The sequence below is a fragment of the Thunnus albacares genome, chromosome 6 (genome assembly GCF_914725855.1).
Source record: "Thunnus albacares chromosome 6, fThuAlb1.1, whole genome shotgun sequence".
NCBI classification, from domain to species: domain Eukaryota; kingdom Metazoa; phylum Chordata; class Actinopteri; order Scombriformes; family Scombridae; genus Thunnus; species Thunnus albacares.
Genome location: NC_058111.1, coordinates 14,454,852 through 14,480,495, shown reverse-complemented (window position 1 = coordinate 14,480,495; position 25,644 = coordinate 14,454,852). Strand labels below are relative to the sequence as shown.

At 38.8% G+C, this 25,644-nt stretch overlaps 2 protein-coding genes across 3 annotated transcripts in view; one reads left to right on the top strand and one right to left on the bottom strand.

Moving 5' to 3' along the window:
* aadac (arylacetamide deacetylase) overlaps nt 1-14,438 on the top strand; it is a 33,610-nt gene extending 19,172 nt beyond the window's left edge. Inside the window, exons 1-5 of one of the 2 annotated variants that reach the window (XM_044353310.1) lie at nt 1,812-4,259; nt 5,896-6,124; nt 6,707-6,776; nt 7,972-8,143; nt 11,178-14,438. In XM_044353310.1, coding sequence (XP_044209245.1) covers nt 4,119-4,259; nt 5,896-6,124; nt 6,707-6,776; nt 7,972-8,143; nt 11,178-11,804 — 1,239 coding nt within the window. In that variant the 5' untranslated portion in view covers nt 1,812-4,118 and the 3' untranslated portion in view covers nt 11,805-14,438. Of the gene's footprint in view, nt 1-1,811; nt 4,260-5,895; nt 6,125-6,706; nt 6,777-7,971; nt 8,144-11,177 lie in introns of those variants that run through there. The other variant, XM_044353311.1, reaches the window with a different exon arrangement.
* A 2,572-nt stretch (nt 14,439-17,010) lies between these two features.
* Nucleotides 17,011-21,354, bottom strand: LOC122983537 (succinate receptor 1-like). The gene is made up of 2 exons (XM_044353313.1): nt 18,788-21,354; nt 17,011-18,534 (listed from the first exon to the last, which is right to left on the bottom strand). The coding sequence occupies exons 1-2, from the start codon at nt 18,884-18,886 to the stop codon at nt 17,584-17,586; spliced, it is 1,050 nt and encodes a 349-aa protein (XP_044209248.1). The 5' UTR covers nt 18,887-21,354; the 3' UTR covers nt 17,011-17,583.
* Between the last annotated feature and the right edge of the window lie 4,290 nt (nt 21,355-25,644).

The following is a 25,644-nucleotide window of genomic DNA, read 5'->3' as shown; positions in this document are numbered from 1 at the left end:
TTCTGAAAATCCGACTCCTAATCGATAAAACATGGAATATGAAATGCGAGACTCCCCAAGAATGTTCTGCAGTTTCTTTGACGCATAAATAGAAATTTCACTGGAAACTATGGCTAATGTTCAATTGCTGAATATCAACTTCTATATAGGGACATTGGAGTATGTTATCATGAGGGACAAATGTGCAGTATGACTCATATCAAGTAATTTATGCTTAATGGCCAAAATGTTGAATAGAACCTCTTCACTCCATGCTGTGGTTGGTTGTTGGCCTTACAGAGTTGATAATAAACTATTCAATAATTACTTTTGAAATGGTGGTGGACTTCAGGTACATGTGCTTTCTTGTGAGCTGAAGGGATGTTACTTTTTCTTCTTTCTTAGTGTGTGTACATAAATGTGTCAATGATATTCGCAGTCTTTCTGTTCATTTAATTTGTAAAAATACTTGAATTCAAATTTATGCCTTCAGTTGGCAGCAAGATTAGAGGCATTACTGTTGCTTTTTCTTAAATAACTAGAATGGCATGTTTTATGTTCTGTCTGTTAATATGTTCATATATACTAGAACAATATACAAGCACCATAAACACGTTCCTTAAATGTTTTTGCTTCATCCATACATTGAGCGAAGCCTGTGAGGTAGTTTAGGCAGACAACTTGAATGTGCTGCTACACTCACACATTATATAGTCTACTTGCTTCTACACTTCTCCAACATTTCATTTAGGGCAATATATTTGAGCCATCTTTTTTTCTGCTTATTCTTTTGCTCTGCCACACTTGCTCCTGCATTGTTCACCTGAAAACTCTCCAGAATCCACCTGTAGGCTCTGAGTATAAAGGTTCCCACACATGATTACTGGTAAAACTGCTCTTTGTCGGCTGAGCCATTGTTTTCCTATGGGGAAAGTGGTGTGCCAAACTAAGCGGAAGCAATACCCTTGTTGTGGCACGCCGCTCGAAATTGCCACTGAAGTTCAAATTATTTCAACTAACCTTGGTCACCGCTGACCTTTCAAAGAGCAACCAATGAGATAACAGCTGTATGTGACACATGCAAGCAAGGAATGTAGAGAGCAATGGAAGAAAACCCGCACCATGTTCTGCACCCTACCTCGCAGTGAGCGAAGAGCAAATTTCTTTTCATCTGAAGGGAACTTAGGTTCTTGGGTAGGCTATCTTCATCACTACTCAATCCCTGCTGTGCTGAGATTGGTGTAAACATGTTTGCTTGTGGGGAGTGACGACTTTAAAGCCTAGATGTCAAATATTGACTCTATAAATGTAATTTTCATTCAAATAAGAATCCATCAGTTGGCTGGCAGACATCGAGCGTTAAACTGATGTTTTGATTCTTTGTGAAATTGGGAGAATCAACTAAAAGGTTCAAATAACTCATGAAGAAGGCTAGTGTTTTATGTACTTAACAGCATGTTGCAGAGGTGATGTTTTCATCAGTCACACTCTGATTTCACTCACAAACTGTGCACACATGCACATGTACACACAGGCATTCACACACAGATTTCCTCTAATCTCACCAGACAGGAATGAAGCCAGTGTTAACAGCTTGCATAAGGGTTACAATGAAAACAGTGGGGTTCAAACTGTGTATAGGGGAAAAAATGTAATTTGTTTAAGAAGAGTTTTGCATACAAAGGGAGCCATTTAGAACCACATATACAGTATTTACATTTTACATAAAGAATGTTTTTTTCTGTTTAGTTACAGTCAAGTTAATGCAATTCCCAGACTTGTGTCATTGGTTGGCTGAAGTTGGCTGTTTCTTCATTATTAAATCAGAAAATGTTCTTTCAGAGTTGAGTGCCTTCAGATACCTCTTGTCATGCAGCCCATCTATTGCCTCAGCGGGGGCTCTGCAAATTAAAAAGTTCCAAAGTTTGCTGCTCGCACTCGTTGGCGGTAGAGGTCTGGAGTGAGTTCCTTAATTATAAGAATTTGGTGTGCCTCTGCAGATGTCTTAAACTGAAGAATGTGCACGCAAAAAGGAATAAAACGTGGCCTGTCTGCATGCACATTCACATGCATGTATCCACACGGGCTTACAAAGGCAAGCACACACACTTTAACGCATGAACAGACTTTCACACTCCAGTACTCCAACTCCTCGTTGGAGTCTTCAGACATTTTCACATCTGCTTGAGCTACCCCTAACACACAGCAGGATATGGGGTGTCCACGTGGCAAAGCATTGCACAGCATGGCTCTACGTAGATGAAGACAACATCCCCACCCACGCACACTCTGACACCTGTCCTCCCCACTGACAAGATGCGAAGAGTGAAGAGAGCTCCATGAAAGATTTACTAACCCTCTGAGGTGGTCTCCCTTAGAAGCTGAGTGGAGGCCGGTGGTTAGAGGGGAAAGGGAGGGAGGGAATTCCATAGGGAATCCCTGAGTGTCTGAAGTGTGATTTTGTATTCAGAAAAGTGATTTAGTATTCCACTGCTCAGCAGCGATCAGTCTCACAGAGGCTTTCACCAAGCCTCTGTCACACCCTGGATCCTGTAGTTCCCTATTGCATCTCAATTGAGTTTGATAGCTAATGGAAGGAGACACTTGGCTGCTCCTAAACACTGGGCAATTACAAATTCCAACTCGACTAAGAGAAAGTTTGTAAAGATCATAATGCAGAGGTTAACATAAAGTCACGTGGAGGCATGTGGATCAGGTCTCTGAAACATTAAACTGCTGCACAACACACACACACTTGAAAAGCTAACTTGCTTCCAAACCAGAGTGTGTGAACTGGCACTCAGGACCTTCATCTCGACCAAGGCTTTCGATTATAATCTCTGCACTGTTTCTCCTACTTTATTAATAAAAGTGGTTTAAGTGTGCCTCCACCTTTGAGGATTTTAACGCTTCTCTCTCAAGAGCACTGATGTTTTTCTTGGGTGCAGCTTTATACTTTTCCTTTGCTTTTTTGGACAATAGTGAAAATAGCTCTGAGAGAAAGTTAAGAATAAAGTAGTGTACACCAGAGTAAATCTCTGAATACATTGATGTCATAGGAGAATACTGCATATGTATACATATGTTCTAATAAGCTCTCCCTTTTGTAAACTCTAATAACAATGTGGTTTGTTAGTACTGACCTAAGCTACCACTGAGACTTAAATACTTGAAATAATACTGGACTCACCTGTTTGACTGTTTTGTTTATTTTGGCTGCCCCACACAAAGGATCTGTCCTGCAGTATTTTATCTCTTGTATGGGCTAAAACTACAGCAATCAAATTTAAAATAATAGCCTGTACTAAGAGGAAAAACAGCTCTCATGAACTCCTTTGTCAAACCCCTGCAGCACTAAATCAGTTCCTCATGCAGTGTCCTTCCTAAACGTGAGTGCAGGAGGAGTCACATTGCCTTGGCAGTTAGTCCTGCCAGGAAGCAAGACATCTCATCTGGCTCTGTCACCAATAATATAATTAGCTTGGGCTGCCTTGCAACCATAGCTGCACTACAGAGCCACTTCTCTATGTCGCAAGGTTATACGTTGCACCAGAGGGCTTCTGACGTTATATAGAAACTTAGATACACAGAAGTTTCAGCTGAGAAACGCAGCGAATCACTTACATTGCTGTGTATCAGCTTTACATAGGATCTTGCGTTGAAAAATTGGGGAAACTGGCTGCAAGGTTGAATTACTGAGTCACTCTTGTGTCATAAACTATGATATTTATGCATGAGTTGCATCTCGGCATAAAGTTTTGTCGCGCCTCCCGTGTATGCGCCTAGAAGGCACCTGAGGAATTTGCGGTGCGGGCCAAGGTGGGACGGTTCTGCCTCGTGAGTACACTGGGTGCGCGCTCATGTCTCCGTATCACTGACACTTCAATTAATTCTACGGCTCCACGAGACGGACATGCATTACTGCACGCGCACGAGCAGCGAAGGAAAGCTCCGAACATGCACGCCGATAACCATCAAATGACACCAAACACGTGCTGTCATATTTAGCTGGTCTGGATCCAAAATTAATTCCGAGCGTAAGCTTTGTCGCGCACCGCAGTGACTTGTTAACAAGCGCAGTTTACAGCCTGCTTGTGCTTGCACCCTGCAGTCAATCGCTGGGGGACGCACGTTGTAAAATGAGGTTTGGAAACATCATTTTAATCGTCGCTCTCTGCTCTTTTACCGCTTATTATATATATGAGCCCATTCCCGAGGAGATAGAAGAGAGATGGAAACTCATGCTGACCAACTCTTTCTTCAGAAGTCTCAGCCACCTGGTAAGGACAAAAACAGGAGTTATAGTTATGTTCTGACATTAAGTCTGCTGGTATTGATAATTACTCTGGATATGAAATGTCTTTAGAATAGGCTCCCGTAGTCTATTCTGTAGGCATATGCTGCAGGTATTTCTTATTTCAATGTAATACATGATTAGATAATCTAGCCATTGATCAAAGAACACATTTTGCAACATTATCTTGTTTTTATTTGTTCTCGCACAGCAGGTACTGGTGCTGGTTAAAGGTTTATTGTATTTCGCTGATGTGGATATACATGCTGGTTACACCAGATTATGTCAGATGCTAATCCATGTGTTGTATAGTCCTGCTCACCTGTTCTAATAATAGACCCTATTAAGGAAACCGACTGTTAGATGCCTGTGGTTTACTGTAGCCCATCCTGGCAGGGATAATATGACTTTATTACAGCTCTAAAACATAATAAGGTGATTATATGCATGGTTATAACAGCAGGAACAGAGGAGTAGTGACTACATTTTGCCACACTTTTACTATTGAAGGCTCAACATACTTCGTCTATTGAACAGGTGTTGCTGTAGTTGGAGTATTACAGTACATGCATGCCTCAAGAAATATTACATCAGACTGAATGGGAAAAAAAATTGTACAGGCCATTGCATCTAACACAGCAGGGCACTGTTTGTGCTGCAGGGAGAATAGTGTTCAGTTTGACTGTTAACCTTTATTAACAGATCCATATTATTTTCAGCACAAAAAAATGAAATTAATTATAGAGCAAGAAGTTTCTTAATATTATTATTGTGTAACATCTAATGCAGCACAGAATCAAACTTTTTTATTTAAACTTGTATTGTCCAATATATAGCTAAATGTATCCCCCTAGACCAGCATCTTTTTTTTTAAATAATATTTTTAACTCTTATGATTACAGTTAATCATGCTCGTCATCATTGAAATACATCCAGATACACTGAACTATAGATATAAAAGACAACCTGATCATGTTACAAATACAATACCTGTTTTCATTTTTAATCAGATGTTTCTCTTGCAGGATTATAGACATTAATAGTAAGCGACAGAGATGCCATATTCTTGGCTGCTCTATTATGGGTTTTTGTCTATCTTTACTTAAGCAAATAATCAGTATTATTCTATGAAACACAGAGAGAGAACACTCCACTTTTGTTTTTTTCATACTAACATTAGTGCCTGATGGTAGAGCTTAGAGTGGATGACTCTGATGAATTTGTTTTGGTCACAGTCGAGGAGCATCAGCTGATTAGCCTCATGCTTGCCACTGACTGCCTATATCATCAGACATGTATGGTGTACAAGTCATCCTTTTATAATGTATCATTTAGTTATGACTTCTCAAAACAAATAACTGTGGGCGGCTGTTGAATTTTTACAAGGCAACATTTACATGACTGTAATCTCCCTCAGTAATATGGTCACATGTTTTTCTTTTGAACAATATAAATGTTGGTCGAGGTGATTGTTTACATAGTATAAACTGGTTTACAGCAGCTTCGTTGAATATACAGTCGATAATGCTAATAATGGCTTGAATTTGATGAACAATGAGAAATTCTGTGATGTGTCTCTCTCTACAGTATATCTAACACTGCCTTTATGTTTCTCTTTACAGGCAGACTTTAGTGAATTAATAGGGCTGAAGGACTACATGGGAGTAATGTACTTCATTACTCTGGCTGAGAAGGTAGTGCCTGTGTCTGATGAGCATGTCAAGGTGACAGAGGAGAAGTTCGATGGAGTGGAGGTGGTGGTGTACCAGCCAAAGCAGCGAGGTGGTGACACAGAGCTCAGGAGAGCTGTCATCTACCTGCACGGTGGAGGATGGTGTCTGGGGAGTTCCAGTGAGTAGATGCGTTTGCCCGTATTCTCCTTTGTCACACACAATTATGACTCAGTGAATTTTAAAGGATGGATGAAAAGATGGATGGAAGTATGGATGAATGGGTAATACATATCCTTGTGATGTGTGCATCACACAGTAATCTCTCTATTATTTAGAGAAAGTATTCTGATTGATGTGACAAGTAATGTAATAGCTTTATTCTCCCTACGACAGCTATCATGACAGGAACATAAATAATGAAGAAGCTATCAAACATTACGCTTCCCTTCCACAGTATCTGAGGAAATAACACACCGTCTGTCGGAGCGGTTGGGACCTCAGAGGGTGGCCACCCTTGTTAATCCAGAACCTGAAGACATGACATGCAGTTTGACACATCTCATGCTGTTCTTGCAATCTGTTGAACTCTATCAATTATAGTTATACTAATCTTGCCAGGAAGTATCATTAGACTAGATGGCATCTCTGATACTGCAATGTTATCTCCATGTAAAGTGAAGTGTATTGTCAGTTACTGTGATGGTTTGGAAGTCTTTTAAATCTCTGTTCTGATCTGTGTCTGTCTTTTCTGTCTATGCAGGAATGAGCCCATATGATCTCCTGGCCAGAAAAATGGTCACCGATCTAAACGCAGTGGTTCTTTCTGTAGAGTAAGTATTTCATATTTTATAGCCAGTTTTATGCAGCTGGTATACAGCACCAACTACACAGACTTCTGTTTGTGAAAAAAGGATGATTTGCAAACCAATTGGATGTTAAAAGTGTTGTGGATGCAGGACTGGTACATGTAATATATAAAGGTAATTATTTAGCTACACATTTCCTGGTTTATCTCTACTATAGATAGTTAAATCCCACTTTTTCCCTCTGCTTCTCTCTGTCTCGCACATAATTTTCTGTTGTCATATGTGCCTGTCCTCCCTCATTAGTCACAGGCTAGATAGAAGTGGGGATGCAGCAGAGTGAAGCTAACAGGTTTTCATTTGGGTCTTGCCAGGCTTTCCCTGTCACAGCTACTCTCTGTTGTTTTTCTGGCACATCCGGCTCTAACTCTGCCTCTCAGTACTGTAACTTTCTTTTGCCATTCTTTATTCAGTAATTCCCTCTTCACAGTTGCTCAGTTTTATCAAACAGCAGCTAGGTGAAAGACCAGCACTCAGTCATAAAGTAATACTCTCTTCTTTTTGTGTGTATAAAGTGGTTGTGCCAGTTTACATATTTGACAGCATGAGGTAGAGTGTGGGGGAGGGTGTATGGGGGTTGGGTCTGCCTCATCTGAATTCCTGTCTGGAATTGGTTTAGAGGTTAATTAGTAATTCCAACATTTCACAATCTGAAAGGCCAAACCAAAAACATGTAGCAACATGATTTTTTTGGTGATAGAATATTACAGAAACATTGCTTATATAGAAATGAATCTAATCATGGTTGATTTTGTACCTATGTTAGAAAATATATTTAGATTTAGATTATTCTCATTAAGACTGCAAATATAATTTAGTAATAACAGGCAAATGTAATGTGACTGACCACTGATTTTATAATTTACAGCCTGGTTAAGCAGCTTTCTGACGCTTTTATTTATTTTTTTACACCCTTATGTTTTCTCCCAAACGTGGCCAAATAAAATTAGAGAACTTTTTTTACCCTAAATCTGATTAACATTTTTGTTATTATGGCCTCTCTACTGTGATGTATACTTTTGTTTGCCACCTGTTACCCCTTGAAAATGTCATCTTGTTTATTTTTCACTGGCTCAAAATGTTCTCTGTGCTCATAGGCTTCAAAGATCTTTTTATGCTGTGACTTTAATCTGAATCTTTCTGTTCTGTCCTTTCTTTTCAGGTACCGCCTTGCCCCTGCTCACCATTTCCCTGTCCCGTATGAGGACGTGTATTGTGTGGTCAAACACTTCCTCCAGAAGGGGGTGCTGGCCCGGTACTCTGTGGACCCAGGACGCATTGCTGTGTCTGGGGACAGTGCTGGGGGAAACCTAGCAGCTGCAGTCTCTCAGCAGGTACTGAATCTATTTTTTTTCTTTCTAGTGTCAGCTCTATTTTCTGGTTCACATATGGAAATGAACTGTCAGAAAAGATGACATGAGACAAGGTTAATGTGCCATTTTATTTAGTTACAGTATGTCAAAATCACAGTAAACTGACTGCTCTCCCAAGAATTTCCATTTTCTTAGAGTTTATGATTTAGGGACGTGACTTGACTTGATACGGATTAAAGAATCAGTGGTGTCTTCATTAAAGGTGATTGTGATGAGCTGCTTGATGATGCTACACCCTCAATAACTACAATGTTTAACTCCAGGGCCTTTAGTGAGGATCTGAATATACATATTGTTGGAATCTGAAGTCAAATCTGTTCTTGTGATGGAGTGGATGCTGTTATATATGGTTATAACCATTTACATGAAAGTAGCATTAAAGTAGCAGAGGAGCAACAGAGCTGTTCCACATTTACAGATGACATTGTGGAAATAAAAAACACATATGAGAAACGACTGCAAGGGGATTTTCCATTGTGCATAAACATGAAAAGGGATGCAGAAGAACCCACATTAAAAAAAAGACACCATCAAAAAGACCACATCATGCCAGTTTATAAGGTTTAAGTAAGCTTTTGTTTGTACTGAGTTCCATAACAAAATCTTTCAGCTGCTCCTCATAACATCAGTACAAGTGGCCGTTTCAAATTACAAAAATACATAAAAAAAATCAGTATGGGGATGGAGGTGCAATTGCTTTTACAGGAGGGAGTTATCAGGTTACAAGAGAAGAAAGCTGTAAATATTTGTATTCCCAGTGGCCATAAGGATTCTTACTGAAATACTGGTATTGAGGGATTTGACCGCACATGAGATCCACTGAAGCTTTTGAAAAAGAGCAAAATAAAAAGAGTAAACTCTAAATACTCAGCAATGCAGGTACTTGAACAGATAAAATAAGGGAGCAGAGAATAAGCCTTAGCAAAGCAGGGAGTATGGCTCTCTCAAGATAATCTCTTTGGAATTTAATTTTCTTATGGTGATTATAGGTTTAGGTTGTTTGCCAGGGTCCAGACCTTTGAATCCGCCCACTCCACCAAGTCTGATATCAGGCAATTAGGTTGTGGGTGAATGCACTTATGTTGTACTATACCCTTGCTTCAGTGCAGTTTCACACATAATACAAACGCTACTAGCAAGATAAAGACTATATTTTGTTTTACACAAGTATAATAATGTAGTTGAATTCAAAACATTATTTAGTGTATACACATGTTACATGTATCACAGTGATTCAAAAGGTCATACTGTGTTAGTCGTTATTATATTTGCTAAAGTAAATGTATTTTACAGTTTATTAGCAATAATATACTTGAAAGCGCTGATAGTTGGGCAAATATAACATTTCCTACTATCTTATTATACTAAAATCACCTGAACTAAGATGCTGAAACCCAGGAAATACCATTAATCTGGTAAATTACTGTTTAAAACTGTAATGATCAAAATGAAAATTTCTCTGTAAGTTACAAAAAGGTAGTATCAAATAATTTTTTCCCATTTCACACTTCATCTTTGATCAAGGCTCCTTAAGCTTGACCACTTATTTTTGCATTAATGTACACTGAGGTTTGCATGCTTGGATGCACCCAGGATCATTCAATTCAGCACCAGGGGAGCTGGCACTAGAAAGACAGCATTCTCCCAAATCCCAGTTTTCTTCAGTAACCATGACATCAACCCAAAGAGCCAAGAATGGTTTTACACAGCTCTGTATGGCTCTTCTCCTTGTGCCCATGACAATCACATCGGACCTGCCTGCTTCCTGTGCCTCAGCTTCTATGGAGGCTAAACACGGGGATCTATGACAGCTCAGAAGACAAGGAACAGGGAGGAACTGCTGGTTCTCAGTAAAACCACAAATGTAAAATCCATCCAGTATCAATGCTGTTTGAAGGCCTGCACTGCACATACATGTGTCTGCATGAATTCTGAGTAGACTGATTAAAGTGGTCAAGCTGGATAATTGGTTCATCACCATATACTTACAAAATGTGTACCCCTATCTCTCATGTTCTCAAATACAAGACGTTCCTTTGCTTAGCTCTACAAGGAGTGGCTTTAGAGTTGCACAGGTTTTCATCATTTCAAAATGAGTGAACATAACCCTGGAACTACTGCAGCACTGGGGAATGAGGGACTTTTCCCACCGAGATGACCTTAGTCTTACTGCTCACTTTGGGTTGCGTGAGGGCACAAATGGACTATCACATATTTCTTTAACCTTAATCCTACCGACTGGGGTACCCGCAGACCCCAGAGGAATACTTTTTGTCATATGTCACTGGTGCTTTATTCTATCATTCCATTTTTTCACGACTTTGTCATTGAATTTGTTCTATAATGACTTCATATCACTGTTTCCAGTTAAAAGCACCCAATTGCCATGGGTCCCAATTTAAAGAATCACACACTATCAGGGGGGTAGATGTACTCTGTCAGTCATTTTGAAGGCTTTGTGGAAAATTGTACTTGGTCCACAGGGACCCCAGTCAGTAGTCCTTGTATGTTAAATATGTTGGTAGGATGAGTGTTAATATCTGCATCACTGTTCAAAGACATGGAGAACTTATGGTGTGCCATGGAGAGAAGCTGATCCGAGTCTACGAGATTCTGGAACCGACCTCAGGCTAATATTCCTAAAAGACCCCCTAGATTTACTTGTTCTTTTATTTCTGACCAGACAATCATAATAGATGCTTAAGATGGATTTGCTTTGACACAGGATCTACAGCAAGCCATCCACTAATCACAATGTTGGCCATTCAAGGTCATGATTAGACTTATGACCTGGCTTTAATTTTACCAAAGAGTTTTCAACAGCTCAGTGAAGCGACAGGTAAATACACTGGGGGTGATGCAGTTCTTCCTGTAAACAACCATGACTGGTACAAGTGATGATGCTGGTTTATTTGTAGAGAATTTCAACTGATTGAGAAATCCTGTTTTTTTTTTTTTTTTAAAAACAAACCAACCTCTCTTTCTCTCTCAACAGTTACAGAAAGACCCTGGACAACAGGTTCAATTGAAGGCCCAAGCACTCCTCTATCCAGTGCTGCAGGCTCTAGACCTCAACACACCCTCCTATCAGCAGAATCAGGACATGCCCATTTTGCCCCGCACCCTCATGGTACGCTTCTGGAGTGAGTACTTCACCAGCGACAAGGCCCTTTTCAGAGCCATGATGGCCAACACCCACAACAACCCTGAGTCTTCCAGCCTTCTGAAGTTTGTGAACTGGAGCGCCTTCCTGCCAGAAACATACCATAGAAAATACAACTATAGTGCTCCTGCTGTGGTGCAGGGAGTTGGAGGGCAGGCGGTTGGGATTGATGGACCATCTCAATCTTTTGCTGACCCCAGGGCATCACCCCTGCTGGTTCCAGACACGGCCTTACGCTCCCTGCCCAAGGCCTACATTCTGACAAGTGAGTATGACGTTCTCAGAGATGATGGGATCATGTATGTCACACGGCTCCGCGCGGCTGGTGTTGAGGTCACACATGAACACTATGACACAGGATTTCATGGAGCACTGATGTTCACCGTGTGGCCAACTGACTTCCTGATCGCACGCCGTATGACAGACAACTATGTCAAATGGCTGAAGGAAAACTTGTAAAAAAAAAAACAAACAAAACTCTTGACTATCAATATTCATTCCTTTTTTTTTTCCCACACAATGCACCAGTGTTTGGTTAGGAGCAAATCTTTCCCATTTGGTGTTCAACTTTTTGTTGTTTATTTCATTTTTGTTGGTCATGCTACTTTTCTGTAAATATATTAAGAAATATATTAACTTATACTATTTTTCCACTCATGCATCTTACTACATTAGGTACCAATAGGGAATAAGAATTTGAAAGATTAGTTCAGATCTTTTCACATAAGGTTGTGTGAGTCCAACATAACACATGTGACACCATTGCTCAATTACAACATAGTGTTTATTCTCCAACAAACACAAAACTACTAAGAGGTCTGAGGGGAAAATCAAACTGTGGAATATCTCAAAGTTTGTTGTGTTTTGGATGGCTGAACATTTTTTGTGCATTGTTTTGTGGTTGTGTGTTTTTTTTCTTTTCTTTTAGCTGGCTAGCTGGCCCTGTGTGGTGCTGCTCACTCTTGTTTTCCACTGCAGGAGCTGCTACTTGATCTTATGTCCATTGCATCAGTATCACTAGTTAGTAATGCATACCAATAAAAGAGTCTGAGCTATCCCATTAGGGGTTTTAAGAAGTAGTGTATATCTTAGCGAAGCAGAAAAAATGTTCTCACAACAGCAAAAATGATGTTCGGTTTGGCCAAAGATAACATTTACACTGAGTGCAGCTGATACTGAAACCTAAGATTTATATATTTACGAAACTAAAACACACATGTAGAGATTGCATCAAAGATTGGCAAATGATATTACATTAAATACAGCAATGATGTTTTTCATAAGAACTAGTCCTTAATTGTGCAATCACACAAACACACAGGCACACAGGAAGATGATTGGATTTGCTGATAGATAAGATAAATGATTTAAATTACAGAATGAAATGTATCTTCATCACCACAACATGTTCTTGTATCTAGTCTCATTTCCACACACTTTCAGAGATATAGCAACAAATGTATTACAAGTCTTGTTTGCTTTGTAATGGCTGCACATCAGGGCTTCCTGGGGCAGCTTGTATAAATGATGAATGCACATAATAAAATTTGATGAGCCACATTCCGCACAGAATATTAGTATTTATAAGTAAAGGCCATACTGTAACAATGTGCATACCTCCAAACATTCTTCACACGGGGAGCTCACATACTTTTATGATTGAGCTTTGCTGAGTGTGAGGGAATTTGGGCAACATTTTATTTGGAGCCTTTATCTTTACAGCACATCACAAGTCTCAGAGTCTTAAGAGCTCCCTATAATAAGATGTATAGAAGTGTGTGTGTGCTGCACCCCTTCTTTGTTCAAAGCATGATTTTATTGTAGTGTGAGTTAATAGTGTCTATCTTCTATATGTTAACAATAAATAACATATTATGGTGCATAACATAGGCCAGTCCTTGTGTAATGGATGTAGGCAACGATGCAAAGGCTGCTTTGCTGATATTAAGAGGAAGTTGCCAGTGCCAGGCCAAGCGGCAGTTATGAATTTATTTTATTGAAGAGTGGGGAGGAGATTATATGGCTGGCACTCATATCTTTGCAGTCATGTCTGTGTAGTTTGTTAGACCTCAGTCAACTATTAGTCCCTGATCCTCTTCTCTAACAACATTTTAGAGGAGATGAGATTGCATTTATTCTCCCCTGAGGCCCAACAATCATATGAGGTGGCTTGAAACCATTCACTTGTCTCGCCCTTTCTTCTCCCTTATTTTTCCCTTTTTGTCTGTGGGTGACGTCATCTTGTGATTTCTCTGCACATGGGATGATTATCAAAAAGATAACGGGGTAAAAGATTACCAAAAAAAATAATCCTTTAAAGGTGCAGTGCGTAGAAGTTAGTGGCATCTAACGGAACAGACTTGGCACAAATGGAATCTAATATTCATAAGCATGTTTTGATGTGTAATCCCATGAAAATAAGAATTGTGTTTTCATTACCTTAGAATGAGCCCTTTATATTTACAAAGGGAGTGGGTCCTCTTCCACAGATGCCACCATGTTGCACCTTCATGTTTCTACAGTAGCCCAGTGCGGACAAACCAAACACTGGCTCTAGAGAGGGCCTTTTGAGTTTTTATGAGTTTCGCGGCCACCGTAGATTCTCCTACACGCTATGAAGTGGAGGATGAGGGGAGGGGTATTCATTTGGTTGCAATCTGCAACCTCACCGTTAGATGCCTCTAAATTCTACACACGGGTCCTTTAATTGTACCTGTCTGGTTAATGCTGTTTTTTGAGCTTCACTGTTCAAAAAGCGTCACAGTTGATAAGAGCAGAGTCCCAGCCTTTGGGCATGCTGTTCTTTGAATGTCTTTTTGAGTGTGTGTGTGTGTGCGTGTCTTTTTTTTTTATCAGCTTCTCCTACAGAAAGATAATACACAATCACATAAAGTATGTAACTTTTCAAAAGAGTGACTGCTTTACAGCTATTATTTGTCAGAGAAACCTGGCTCATTTGCTCAAGCACTGCTACATTCTCAATTGTAAATATAACTATTTCTATTTTAGTTTTGGGATCCCTCTGGAGGCGCATAATATTTTCATCATTTTTCATTTTAATGTTATCTGACAATAAATGGACTTGACCTTTCACTACTGATTAGTTGTTCTTGTGTGTGTAGTCACATACGGTGTGAAGAGAGAAAGACATACTAGAATAGAGGAGAAAGAAGAGCAGAAGTGTCCCATCATGGTACATGATGTTGACAAATGCATTGCATGTAGTGAAAGTGAACAGGATGATAAGCTGAGAAGGATGTACTGTACAGACCGACTTAGACACACCAAATCCAATTGGCACCACTTGAAGCATTCCCTGTTTGATCTGTTAAGGGAGCATATAGCTGAGGGAGAGTACAGTTGATATGCAAACATCCTGCAGACTGTGTCCATAAATCTACCACTAAACACACCTACACACGTTCTACCCAAGAGGTTAGAAAAAAATACATGCAATATTTTTTTTTCTCTGGATAGCAAAGAGGATGATGCATGAGTGTGAAGAAACCATTTATACAAAAGGATGATTCAAATAGGTCAACCTCGTTCATCAGGACACATTAAACAAAACACTCCACGCCCCCTGGGTGTAGAGTGGACTATTTATGTGGTAAACAATGTTTGTCATATTCTTCTGTATCCTGGCCTTGGTTGCAGGTGTGCTTGCAGGTACTGTATGTGCATATGCACTGTTTTATTCTTTTGTAGATGGAAAATACATCCTACACATGGTGAGACTGTTCCCAAATTCCTTCACTGGTATGGAGGGCTAATAACAGTAACGTGAAATGGATTAAGACATATGATTCCTGAAAACTGTTAATAATGTATAGCGGTTTTACACGGATTACACCTACATACAGTAGAAACTGTACAGACATACTCTGTTCACACATAGGAATGTGAGTAAGCATGCACACACCGCTCATACAAATATGTACTTTGTGCAAAATCGATTTTCTTTCAGGTTTGGTGCAACACTGGCTTAAGACTTGGAAAAAAAATCATATCATTTTCACTCCAATACTAAAAGATTTAAAGCCAAAACTAGTCAAGGTAGATTTTTTTTTCTTTGTTAATGCTTAGTCTCAGAATAATGTTGATAACCAAACTATACTTTTCTCATTACACCATTATTACTGTTTAGAATAAGTAATTTATTTAAGAAACCATATGTTTAACATACAGCAACCTCCCTGAAAATGTATATACAGACTACATGCACTCAATGACCTCAGCTGTCTGAATTTTAATATTGAATTATGTTCCCAAAGTATTGTTACATTAGAATATCACATTATATGTAACACAGAGCTTTAGGTTTTGTATTTGTCCTCACATGTACTTTTCTGCTGCTTTTTCTTCATTGGCTCTGTCGCACAATATTCAACAATATTCCTCAGGCTTTTGTTATGAAACTAGAAACGTGCACACAGAACAATATTTGACCCTTTCTACTTTTTCTTTGCTTATTCCAGGAGCGATGCCAGTGTAAATGAAATGACAGATCAAGCATGGTGTGATTATTCTTGACTGAAAGAAAACACCTGATCCTGTCTGTTGCTCTAAAGCCTTAGAAATTAACTGTGTTTAATGGGGATTCAGGGCCTTAGCAAGCATTAAAGGTCACTGACAGTACAATATGAAGGAGGCTTTCATGAGAGCTGGGACCACTGGATGATTCCAACTTTAGAAATATATATGTATATATATATTGTTTCAATAAACCAGACCAAACCACACCAATTTCCCTATTTCAGTAACTTTTTCATGGCAGATGAAGCCTTTTAAATTAAGCTTTTTAAGCTTTTAATTACTAGGATTTTTATTCAGGGTTAGTTTTTCGATCCTATGCATGTAGATATGCAAAGCATATGTACTGTTTACAAGTCAGCCAAGTCCAAACCCTTCAGTTATCTATTCTTAGTGTCTATCCCCCATGTGATTTTTGTGTAAAGCCCCGATACAACTCAGGACATTGCACAATAAACCTTCTGATGAAAACAATGAGGAGCTTTTCGAAATGAAAATGAAAACCCAGCTGATTCAGTTGAAAAAGTCATGATGTTAGGTACATATCTCAGCAAGTGGGAATCAGCTAAATCCATGAAAAACAAAGACAACTGAGATCGAATCATGAAATTGTTTCTCTTGACTGATTTTCAGCACACTCATAGAATCCTCTTTCAGTATGTGTAAAAGATAACAAATATGCTCATCATGCAGTTTTTTCAATGTTTGAGTTGTAGAAAATCCAATTCCAAACCATGCTGTTAGGTGAGATATGGAGTGTCGAAGAAGTTAAAAGTAGCAGTTCTCAAAAATACTCAGGAAATCAGCCAAGTTTCACATTACACAGGGGAAAATCTGAGAGCAAAAATCATAAATATTATTCAAATATAGTTCAAATTAGGTGGGCTTTACTTCTGTTCTTACAGTAATTCCACATCATTATGACTGGTTAGTCATAGTTAGTTCAAAAGATATACATATACAGTACCAGTCAAAAGTTTGGACACACCTTTTACTTCACTTGAATGAAAAAGTGTGTCCAAACTTTTGACTGGTACTGTACTTTCTCACAAACCCTTTACCTTCCCATAATAATATATCTAGCACTCTTATTAGTTGAGTTACAGTTATATTTTATTATATTACAAAGTGGTTATCCAAAATTGACTTTAATGCACAAACATCCCAAAAATAGAAGTACATTTGCAAAACATGCACCTCCAGTTTCATGTGAAAACAAATATAAATAATTATGCTTTCTCAACAAATACAGATGCAAACACAAACAGCAACCCATCAGCACATTCATTATATGCATGCTTACAGAGCATTAATATAAAAATAGCAACAAACTCTGGCCTTCAAATGTATTAAGTTATTAACTGTGTCATAACTGTGCCCCAGCTCCACTTTATGAATATCCCGACATGTTTTCATGACTTACTATCTTGTAATATGTGTGGATACAGTCACTATAACACCAAAATAGGCATGACAAACATAGTCTGCTAAGACCAAAGATATGCAATGATAATAATAGTAGACTGAATTGTTTAATTGTAAATCATTAATATAATATCATCAGACAGACACAATAGAAATAAAGAAAAACATAACTTTAACAAAACACAGTATGTAAAGATAGAGCTGACTCACATGTGTGGATGTACTATTTCCACACATGTTGTATTTCTGTACATACAGAAGGATTTTGTGTTGAGTTTTCTCAGGCTGATTCTCTACGCTGCTCTATGTTTCTGACAAACTTTCTGAGATTAGTGATCAGGAGTTCTCTGAACTTGTCACCCATGAAGAAGTAGAAGACAGGGTTGATGACACTGTGCAAGAAGGCCAACGGTCGGGTCAAGATATACAAGCCCTCTATGTACATATTTGTACACAGACGCTGCTCTTTCCCAATCTGCCGAGATGCAATTCTGACATTTCTCATCACATGGTATGGAGTGTAGAGAACCAGAAACATTACTGCTGCTGATGTAACAACCCTTAGAGGCCTCTTGAACGAAGTTGTCCTGCGCTGTAGAGTGTTGTCCTGGGCACGGAGCAAATGTGCAATCTGGTAGGAGAAAACACAAAGTCCAAGCAGTGGGAGAATGTAACCAGTCAAGGTTAGCCCTAGGCTGTAACCTAATATATCGACATCCCCTTCTAGGCTAGCAAAATCTTTGCATAGACTATAGTTTTCAATCTGCAGGTCCTGGAACATCAGTACTATCATTGGAGTCACTTCCACGTTGACAGCTAGCCAGCTCAGCCCGGTCACGATCCGCGCTGATTTTGGCCTTAGCAGGAAGTGGTTCCGTGCTGGATATTTTATGAGCAGGTAGCGGTCCATGCTAAGCCAGACCATGAAGAGTATGGAAGAGTAGAGATTGACATGGAGAACATAGCGGTTGATAATGCAGGCAGAGGGACTGGTTTCAAAATGTTTATTCGCATAGAGGTAGGAGAGGCGTGGCAGCGTGCAGATGAAAATAAGGTCGGACACTGCCAGGTTGAAGAGATAAATATTGCAGCTTTGCCACTCCGTCAAGCAAAATATGTATCCAAGTACAACCAAAAGGTTGCCAAGGAAACCAATGCAGAACTCTATACCATAAAATGGTGACAGGTAGTACATCTCCAGCACATCATCTATCATTGTACAGTTGATCACCTGGAGAGTGGAGAGGGGAGGAGAAGAAAAGAAAAGAGGAGAAGAGAAGGAATAGGAAGAAAGGAAAGTAAGGGGTAAAGAAGGAGAAAATAAATAAATGGATGAGTAATAATAGAAACAAAATCTTATGACCTGGAACTGTGAACTTTAAGGAAAATTCTTCAATAACGTATTCAGTAGAAACTTATTTTAGGTTCAATGCTAACCACTTTCAGCACATTATAAATATTGTGTGTTTTAGGATAAGACTTACCATGCTGTAGTAGTAGTAGTTGCTGGTGGTGTGAATACTGTAGGGAGTGTGACCATTGGCAGGTGCAGCCACTATCTGTACACTGGAAACAGTAAACATTGAGCTCTGAGGGTACTGGTGACTCTAATATGACAAGGTTGGAAAATACAACCACAATAACAATTTCACCATTCATTTGCATTTACAATATGCAAAGATGATTTAAACCAAACAAGACCTCAAAATAGATTTAATAAGTTACTTGGTATCTGTACACCTATTTAATGTTTTGTTACCTGGCCCACCTGTCCAGGAGTACAGCTACTACTGTTTGTGACTGCTGTAACCCTAGATATTATGTTTATACAAATCCCCTGAAAACTTGTTGTCTAGAAAAAAAACCCATAAAAGAAGAAAATGCAAAAAATACAAAACTTCAAAAACTCTAAAAAATGTTTATGGTTTCATCTAATGTGAAATTTTCATGCTCGGTTATTATAGTTACTATAAAGTTATTATAAATTATTGAACAGTCATTTAATTCTTAGAGCTATGTATAAAACATTCGACCATGAGCATACATTCTTTTTCACGCAAATACACATTTACAATTTAAATAGCTGCCATTTTCCCATCTTAAAGAATTGCTTTTTTCAAACTGTTTTTACATAATGTCAATTTTTCCAACTTTAAAAAAAAACAGTTCTATAAGTAAGAGGTCAGTAGAACAACGGCAAACTGTGGTCTATTGACTTCTCTACTCCCTGACCAAAACCTGGCACGGGGATCAGGCTATGCTAGATCAGGGCTCTATTAGATGAGTATATGGTGGTAACTATTGGTGAAACCCCATCATTCAGTTATACTACTTCTTTACACTTGCTGCTCAGAGACGGTTCATTATGGGCCCACATCAGGCCCTTTCAGTGTTTATGGTTAGAGAGCGGTATTTGGATTTATCCGGGGCAACCTTGTCAAGAAAGATTTACTGTGTTGTAATGGGGCATAGCCAGACAACATTTAGCCACCTTAGAAACCATCACAGTACTGGAGGCTGTCCCACCACTTTATCTGGGTCAGGAAGTTGTCGCTGAATAACTTATGTTCCTATCTGTCTGCACTAATGTTGTGAACTGCTCAAAGCAAAAGCTTGAAGTGCTCGAATTGTTGACTGTTTCTCTTTCAAGGTCTGTGAATGCATGAATCCTCCACTAGTCCTCTGAAAATTTGTTTTTCTTTGCTGAAGTTTTTAGTTGTAAAAACAAAAAAACATTCAATCATCCATTCAGATTTTGGATACTTATCATTATTTACATAATATTGTATTGTGAGATTATTAGGAAAACTTAATAATAGTATGGACATATACACGATTTTTGTTCCATTGTGACAATTTTTGAGGGCAAAACCAAAACTATTGTGCACTAAGCAGTAAATAAATTTGTATACAGCTAATGAGAGATACTCTGAAAAACTGAATTTAAGTTGGATATTGCTGGGTGCTTGTATACACAGCTGACTGCAGCATGCACAGTATTGTTTGATCTACAGTGGAGTGCTTTACATAAGTCAACAAATTGAGCAGCACTTGATCATTTAGCATCTAAAAGAGCAGTGTCAGTAAATAGATTTACATAGTTATAATCAAATGCGCAGCAAAAATGGAGCAAGGTCTAAAAAAAGAAACGTGACTGTCAGAAAATGTTCACCATTCACACACTAACTACTTTTTTAAGAAAGTTTGACCTAAAAGATGCTTGTCTGAAATTATTTTGGTCATGTATAATACAACAAGTAAGTGGTATATATGCACCCCTTCTAAACTGTTGATAAACTCCATTTTAATAGTCATATTAAGTCAGTGGATAAAAGATAAATTCTATTGCTGTTTTCAACAAATTTAAGATTAAGTTTATGAGCTCTAGTGAAGTTCTTTTGGTTGATAGTTGATAGCTAAAACTGAGAGGTCTCAGTGCCTGGTCAGTGGAATAGGTAAGACAAAACGGTTCATATTTAGTCAAACAAATTTCAAACAAAGAGTTGACACGTATGAATTGGTAATTCAGTGTGTTTATAGCGAATGAGGACTTCAACCACTACTACTCAACTAATCTCATGCAACTGCTACTCAATTGTCAACAGTGTGAGTGTATCTTGCCCAAACCTGATCCTTCTTGTTGGCTGGACTGGCGGCGGACGAGGACTATAACTGCGGTTGTCCGTGACTGACTGACTGACTGAGTGATGAAGTTACACCGTTGATCGGGTGGCCGAGTGCTGGAGTTTCCCCATTGGCCGTTGCTCTTTCAAAATGAATCGGCGTGAGATGATGGAAGTGGAGGACAGTAGCGTGACCCAGAGTGACTGTGTTTCCTGCTCCAATCTCTAACGCTCTCAGCTCCGGTGTTAAATGCAGTGAAGTCGGTTAAACTCCTGTTTAAACAGATGCATACCAGCGTCTCTACCGTCTCCTCCTCTACCGTCCAGTCTGATCGACACTCCGGCTGGAAGCGCTGTCAACAGCCGGCAAGAGCTGCTCCATGGTGTGTTTGGATTTTATAACTGAACTAAATACCAGAACATAAGTATTTCTCTGATGTTTTCACATTACAAACAATGAACAACAGCATTAAAACACAAGTCTTGCAGGAAAACATGCTAAAACTCATGTAGGCTGTTATATCAGTTTAGTGTGGCGCGACTGTTCTGCAGGTGCACTTAATTTGACTGTAACTGCTGTAACCAGGCGGAGATAAAGCCTCCTGAATTTCCACCCAAAATGCTGTCACAACTTTCATTTACAATTTCCACTGCAGCCTCCATGATCACCAACAGGTAAAGAGGCAGAAAAAAGGCACAGAGAGAGTGCACAATTAAAGCACCCCAAATTAACATTACTCTGTCAAAACACATGCAGAGTGAAACAGATGAGAGAGCAGGGAGAGTTAACAGATAATTAGAATAGTTATAATTAGAATTAAAATAAGTTCTCTTTCAAATCTAACATCCCAAGATATGAATGCAAAGTATTGTTCATGCAACTGCATTTATAACCTTGTTTTTGACTCAAATGTGGCTTAATCATATCATGTGATGCTACTTCAGTACACTTTACCAGCAAATATTACCGGACCACTATAGAAAAATTGAAGATGAAAATTTAATATCCAGGAATTCATATTATAGACATTACCACTGACTATCCCTGTAACAAATTGGCCACAATTTCACACATTGACCATACACGGTTTAGCCATATAATAGGTTTTGACCTAGTCTTGTCTTTGGACAACCAAAGTAGGCAGTAGGTAGTAGGCAATTGCCAATTCTAATCCTTTTAAATTTAACATCATTATGTTATATGGTGATGCTCCTGTTTTTAATTTTATAAGCTTCAATAATGTAAATGACAACTGTTCATTCACTTTGCTTTGGAACATATGCAGATAACAGAACAATACCACAGTGTTGACTTTTGAATTTTCAATCTATGGTGTCAAGAGCCTTTCCTGTGGTTGCGTAACACCCCCTGATCTTAATGATGTTGATTGTGATAGGAGGCCACAGTATATTTTGGCAACAAAGCTTACAATGTTGGTCAGCCTTTAGAAAGCACATGATCTACTGCTGAGAGACATGTGAGATGAAGTCAGGGTGATTTTTTTTTTTTTTTTTTTACCTTTCCCTGCCGAGAAAATAAGCTAGGTATAATAGAATGTTCCTGTCCTTAAGAAACCCCGCCTGGGACTGACAGTGGTTTGTTTGGTTATATTACTTGGGCTGAAGAGTAATCTTTCAGCATCGCTGTGCTTTAGTGCTGTTGGGATTTATTCGAGCAGAGGCCAACAGTTGGGCAATGACATAAGTCTATTTTTGATATTGACTTGGACTAGCTTATGTTATAGTATCCTTGTGTTTATGTAATTCATATAATTTTTGTTTTTAAGTCATTAAATGGCCTTGCTCCAGATTAAACAAAACAAATGTTCATCCAATATCAACCGCTAAAAATTCTCAGACCATCAGGCAGCCTGCTCATGGCTCTGTCTTCTATCAGTTCCCAAGAGCAGGAGAGGTTACCTCTGATTTCTACACTTCTGACAGACGATATATCTTACCTTAAAAATGCCACAAGATTAATAAAAAAGAAGGCGTAAACCTGCGGTGCTTAACTTTTACATATAAATGAACGCCTTTTACATTCAAGCCCTTGCCAGACGAGTTCATGCAACGTTGATTTAGCCTATCACAGCCAGATAATTCACAGTATACAGTCAATTTTTAAATCTCATGTCAGCAGGGCCGCTGCTAACCATTTGGAGGCCCTAAGCATAATTGGTCATGGGGGCCCTGACTCAAGTCTGAGTCGAGTCCCAAGATGGGCTCCAGTGCTCCAATCTGGCACGGTCAAAGAGCTGACATACAAATAAAAAAAGTCTACATTAAACAAAAATGTGCTGTGATTTCATATTAATATTAATGATGCACTGATTGCAATTTTATTGGATTTTTGGCGATTCTGATTTTCTTTATAAGAATTAAATATGTTTTTTTTTCTTTTGGAAAAAAATCGGATATATATTACTTCTTTATCAGTTAACAAGTTTTCTCCTCTTCCGTTCTTCAGCGCCAGATTCATGTTGTCTCTTACTTGCCATTATGCCTCATTCAAAAACAGCTTGATAAAGCAGGCTAATATGGCAATTTTTTTTCAATTTGTGTTAAAACGTAATAATGTGATAATTATCATGACATTTTTATCAACCTTAATTTTGGGGGCCCCTGCCTGGTACTTGAGGCCCCACGCACTCTGCGTATGCGGAGCGGCGGCACTGCATGTCGGGCAGGACGTTCCTGCTTTGGCTGTTTGTATGTGCTCCCAGAGACTTCCACCAGTTGAGCTGGCAAATTTCCAGTTAGCTCTCTGCTAACTTGAACAGGGATAAAATAATTTAATCGTGTGGCTTTTCAAGGCTTTGCAGATGTTATTGGACCTCATGGACCCAATTCTGATAGTGAAACGAGTCATTTTGTGGAAGCTGTGTGATGCTCAAAACAATTTGGTTTACATTCGCAACAGTAGCAACGGAGTAGGCTACGGCAGAGCCTATGACATAAGCACACATCGACAATTTTTTTGTAATTACTGTCACTGCCAGAGGGGGGAGACAAAAGTCCTGCACTCCAGCTTTAAAACATTTGTTTTTATTACAGAATTTGAATAAGTAATATACAGTTGCCTGCTTTTGATACAATGTTTTATTTTTTATTATTTGACACTCTCTAAGTACCTTTTTCTTTGCTTTCTGTCGATTATTTTGCACCATGTGCTATTTAAATAAAGTTTACCTGGCTCTGTCTTGTCTTGCCTTGTTCATAGCAGAGTTCAGCTCATTTTTCCTGTCTGGGAAGAAGTTGCCCCTGGTTGAATCACATTATCATATCAAAATATCTAATCGTATGTCAAATAATCCCTTAATATTTTTAAATATATTACCATGATAATGTTTTCAATCACCACTTTATATAGCATGAGAGTGCTCTCTGGTGGTTGACCACAGCAATTGAAGTATTAGAGTCTTCACAGAAGCAAGTGCTGCTAAAAGGCTGAAGTCATACACATGACCACATGACCGGTCCACATACAGTAGCCAGTTGTCATCATTTTATGTCCATCTTGTGTGCATGGAGTGAAGGCGACTCTCAGTCATGCCACACATTTTTAAAACTATAGGCTGCACTTTTTCCCTAGACCTCAATTTCTCAGGTAGGTTTGAAAAAATCAGAGTGACTGGCCTACAGTATGTGTTTGGCCTTTGTAAGTCAAAGTACTCAGGTCAAATAGGAGCTGTATGTACATTTTCAGCATTTGGCAGATGCTCTTTGATTAAATTGATCAAGAGTGACTTGCAGTAAAGCATTCAGGATTCGAACCCCTGGACTCCCAGTCACCAGAAATCGTTTTTTCTGTCTCTTCCTACAGTATGACCTTCAATACTTTTTAAGTCCTGCAGAAGGAGTCTGGGTACTGGCCAGCATCATCCCCTCCAACACCCACTGGCACCACACTTCTTTATAGATCTTTTTCAGACAAACCTGACATCAGCAGGTAGATTACATTAAAACTAAAGGACCAAAAAGTGTGAATGTGTGTACATGTGTGGGTTTGAGACTTACAAATTACCACTACAAAACAGTAGTCTGTACAGTAAACGACCGTCCAATTGTACTTTTTGGCTGAATTTGAGTGCAGTTACTGTAAAACACAGCAGTCTCCTGTTCACCATAAAAGGAGTCCATAAATGTGTGTTAAGATGTCATTGTTGTGTATGTGTGTCTGCTACAAGAAGCTAGAGGACAACATTTTAAATTTAAAATTTAAATTGCACTCAATCTGAAGAGAACACTGAGATCAAATTAATGAGAATGCTATCTAAATCAAAAATAACATATTTATTCCAGCCGCATAGAGCCTTAACAGACATGTAATACAAATTTAATCCAGAAGAGGGCAGTATTAGCTAAAAGCTCAGACTTTGGGGTTGAGACTCCACAAGTGTCCTGCTTTATATTTGTAGGAATTACATTGATAGAGTTATGCACTTGTTAGAGGATTGTTACAGAATTTTTATTTTTATAAAGGTATATCAAATGAATTGAAATAACTAAGAAGTTATGAATGAACCAAATGAATTAATGAAAAACAATACAGGAGGGCAAGTCCTAAGTGTTGCCAATTAGATGGAAATTAAACTGGAAATAAAGACAGAGACAGAAGGAATAAAAGAGGAACAGATATCAGAGCTTGTGATGGACTGGTTAGTTTAACGGTGGAGCTTTGCCAATTAGTATGTCACAGTGCCCTCATTAAGTGTGAT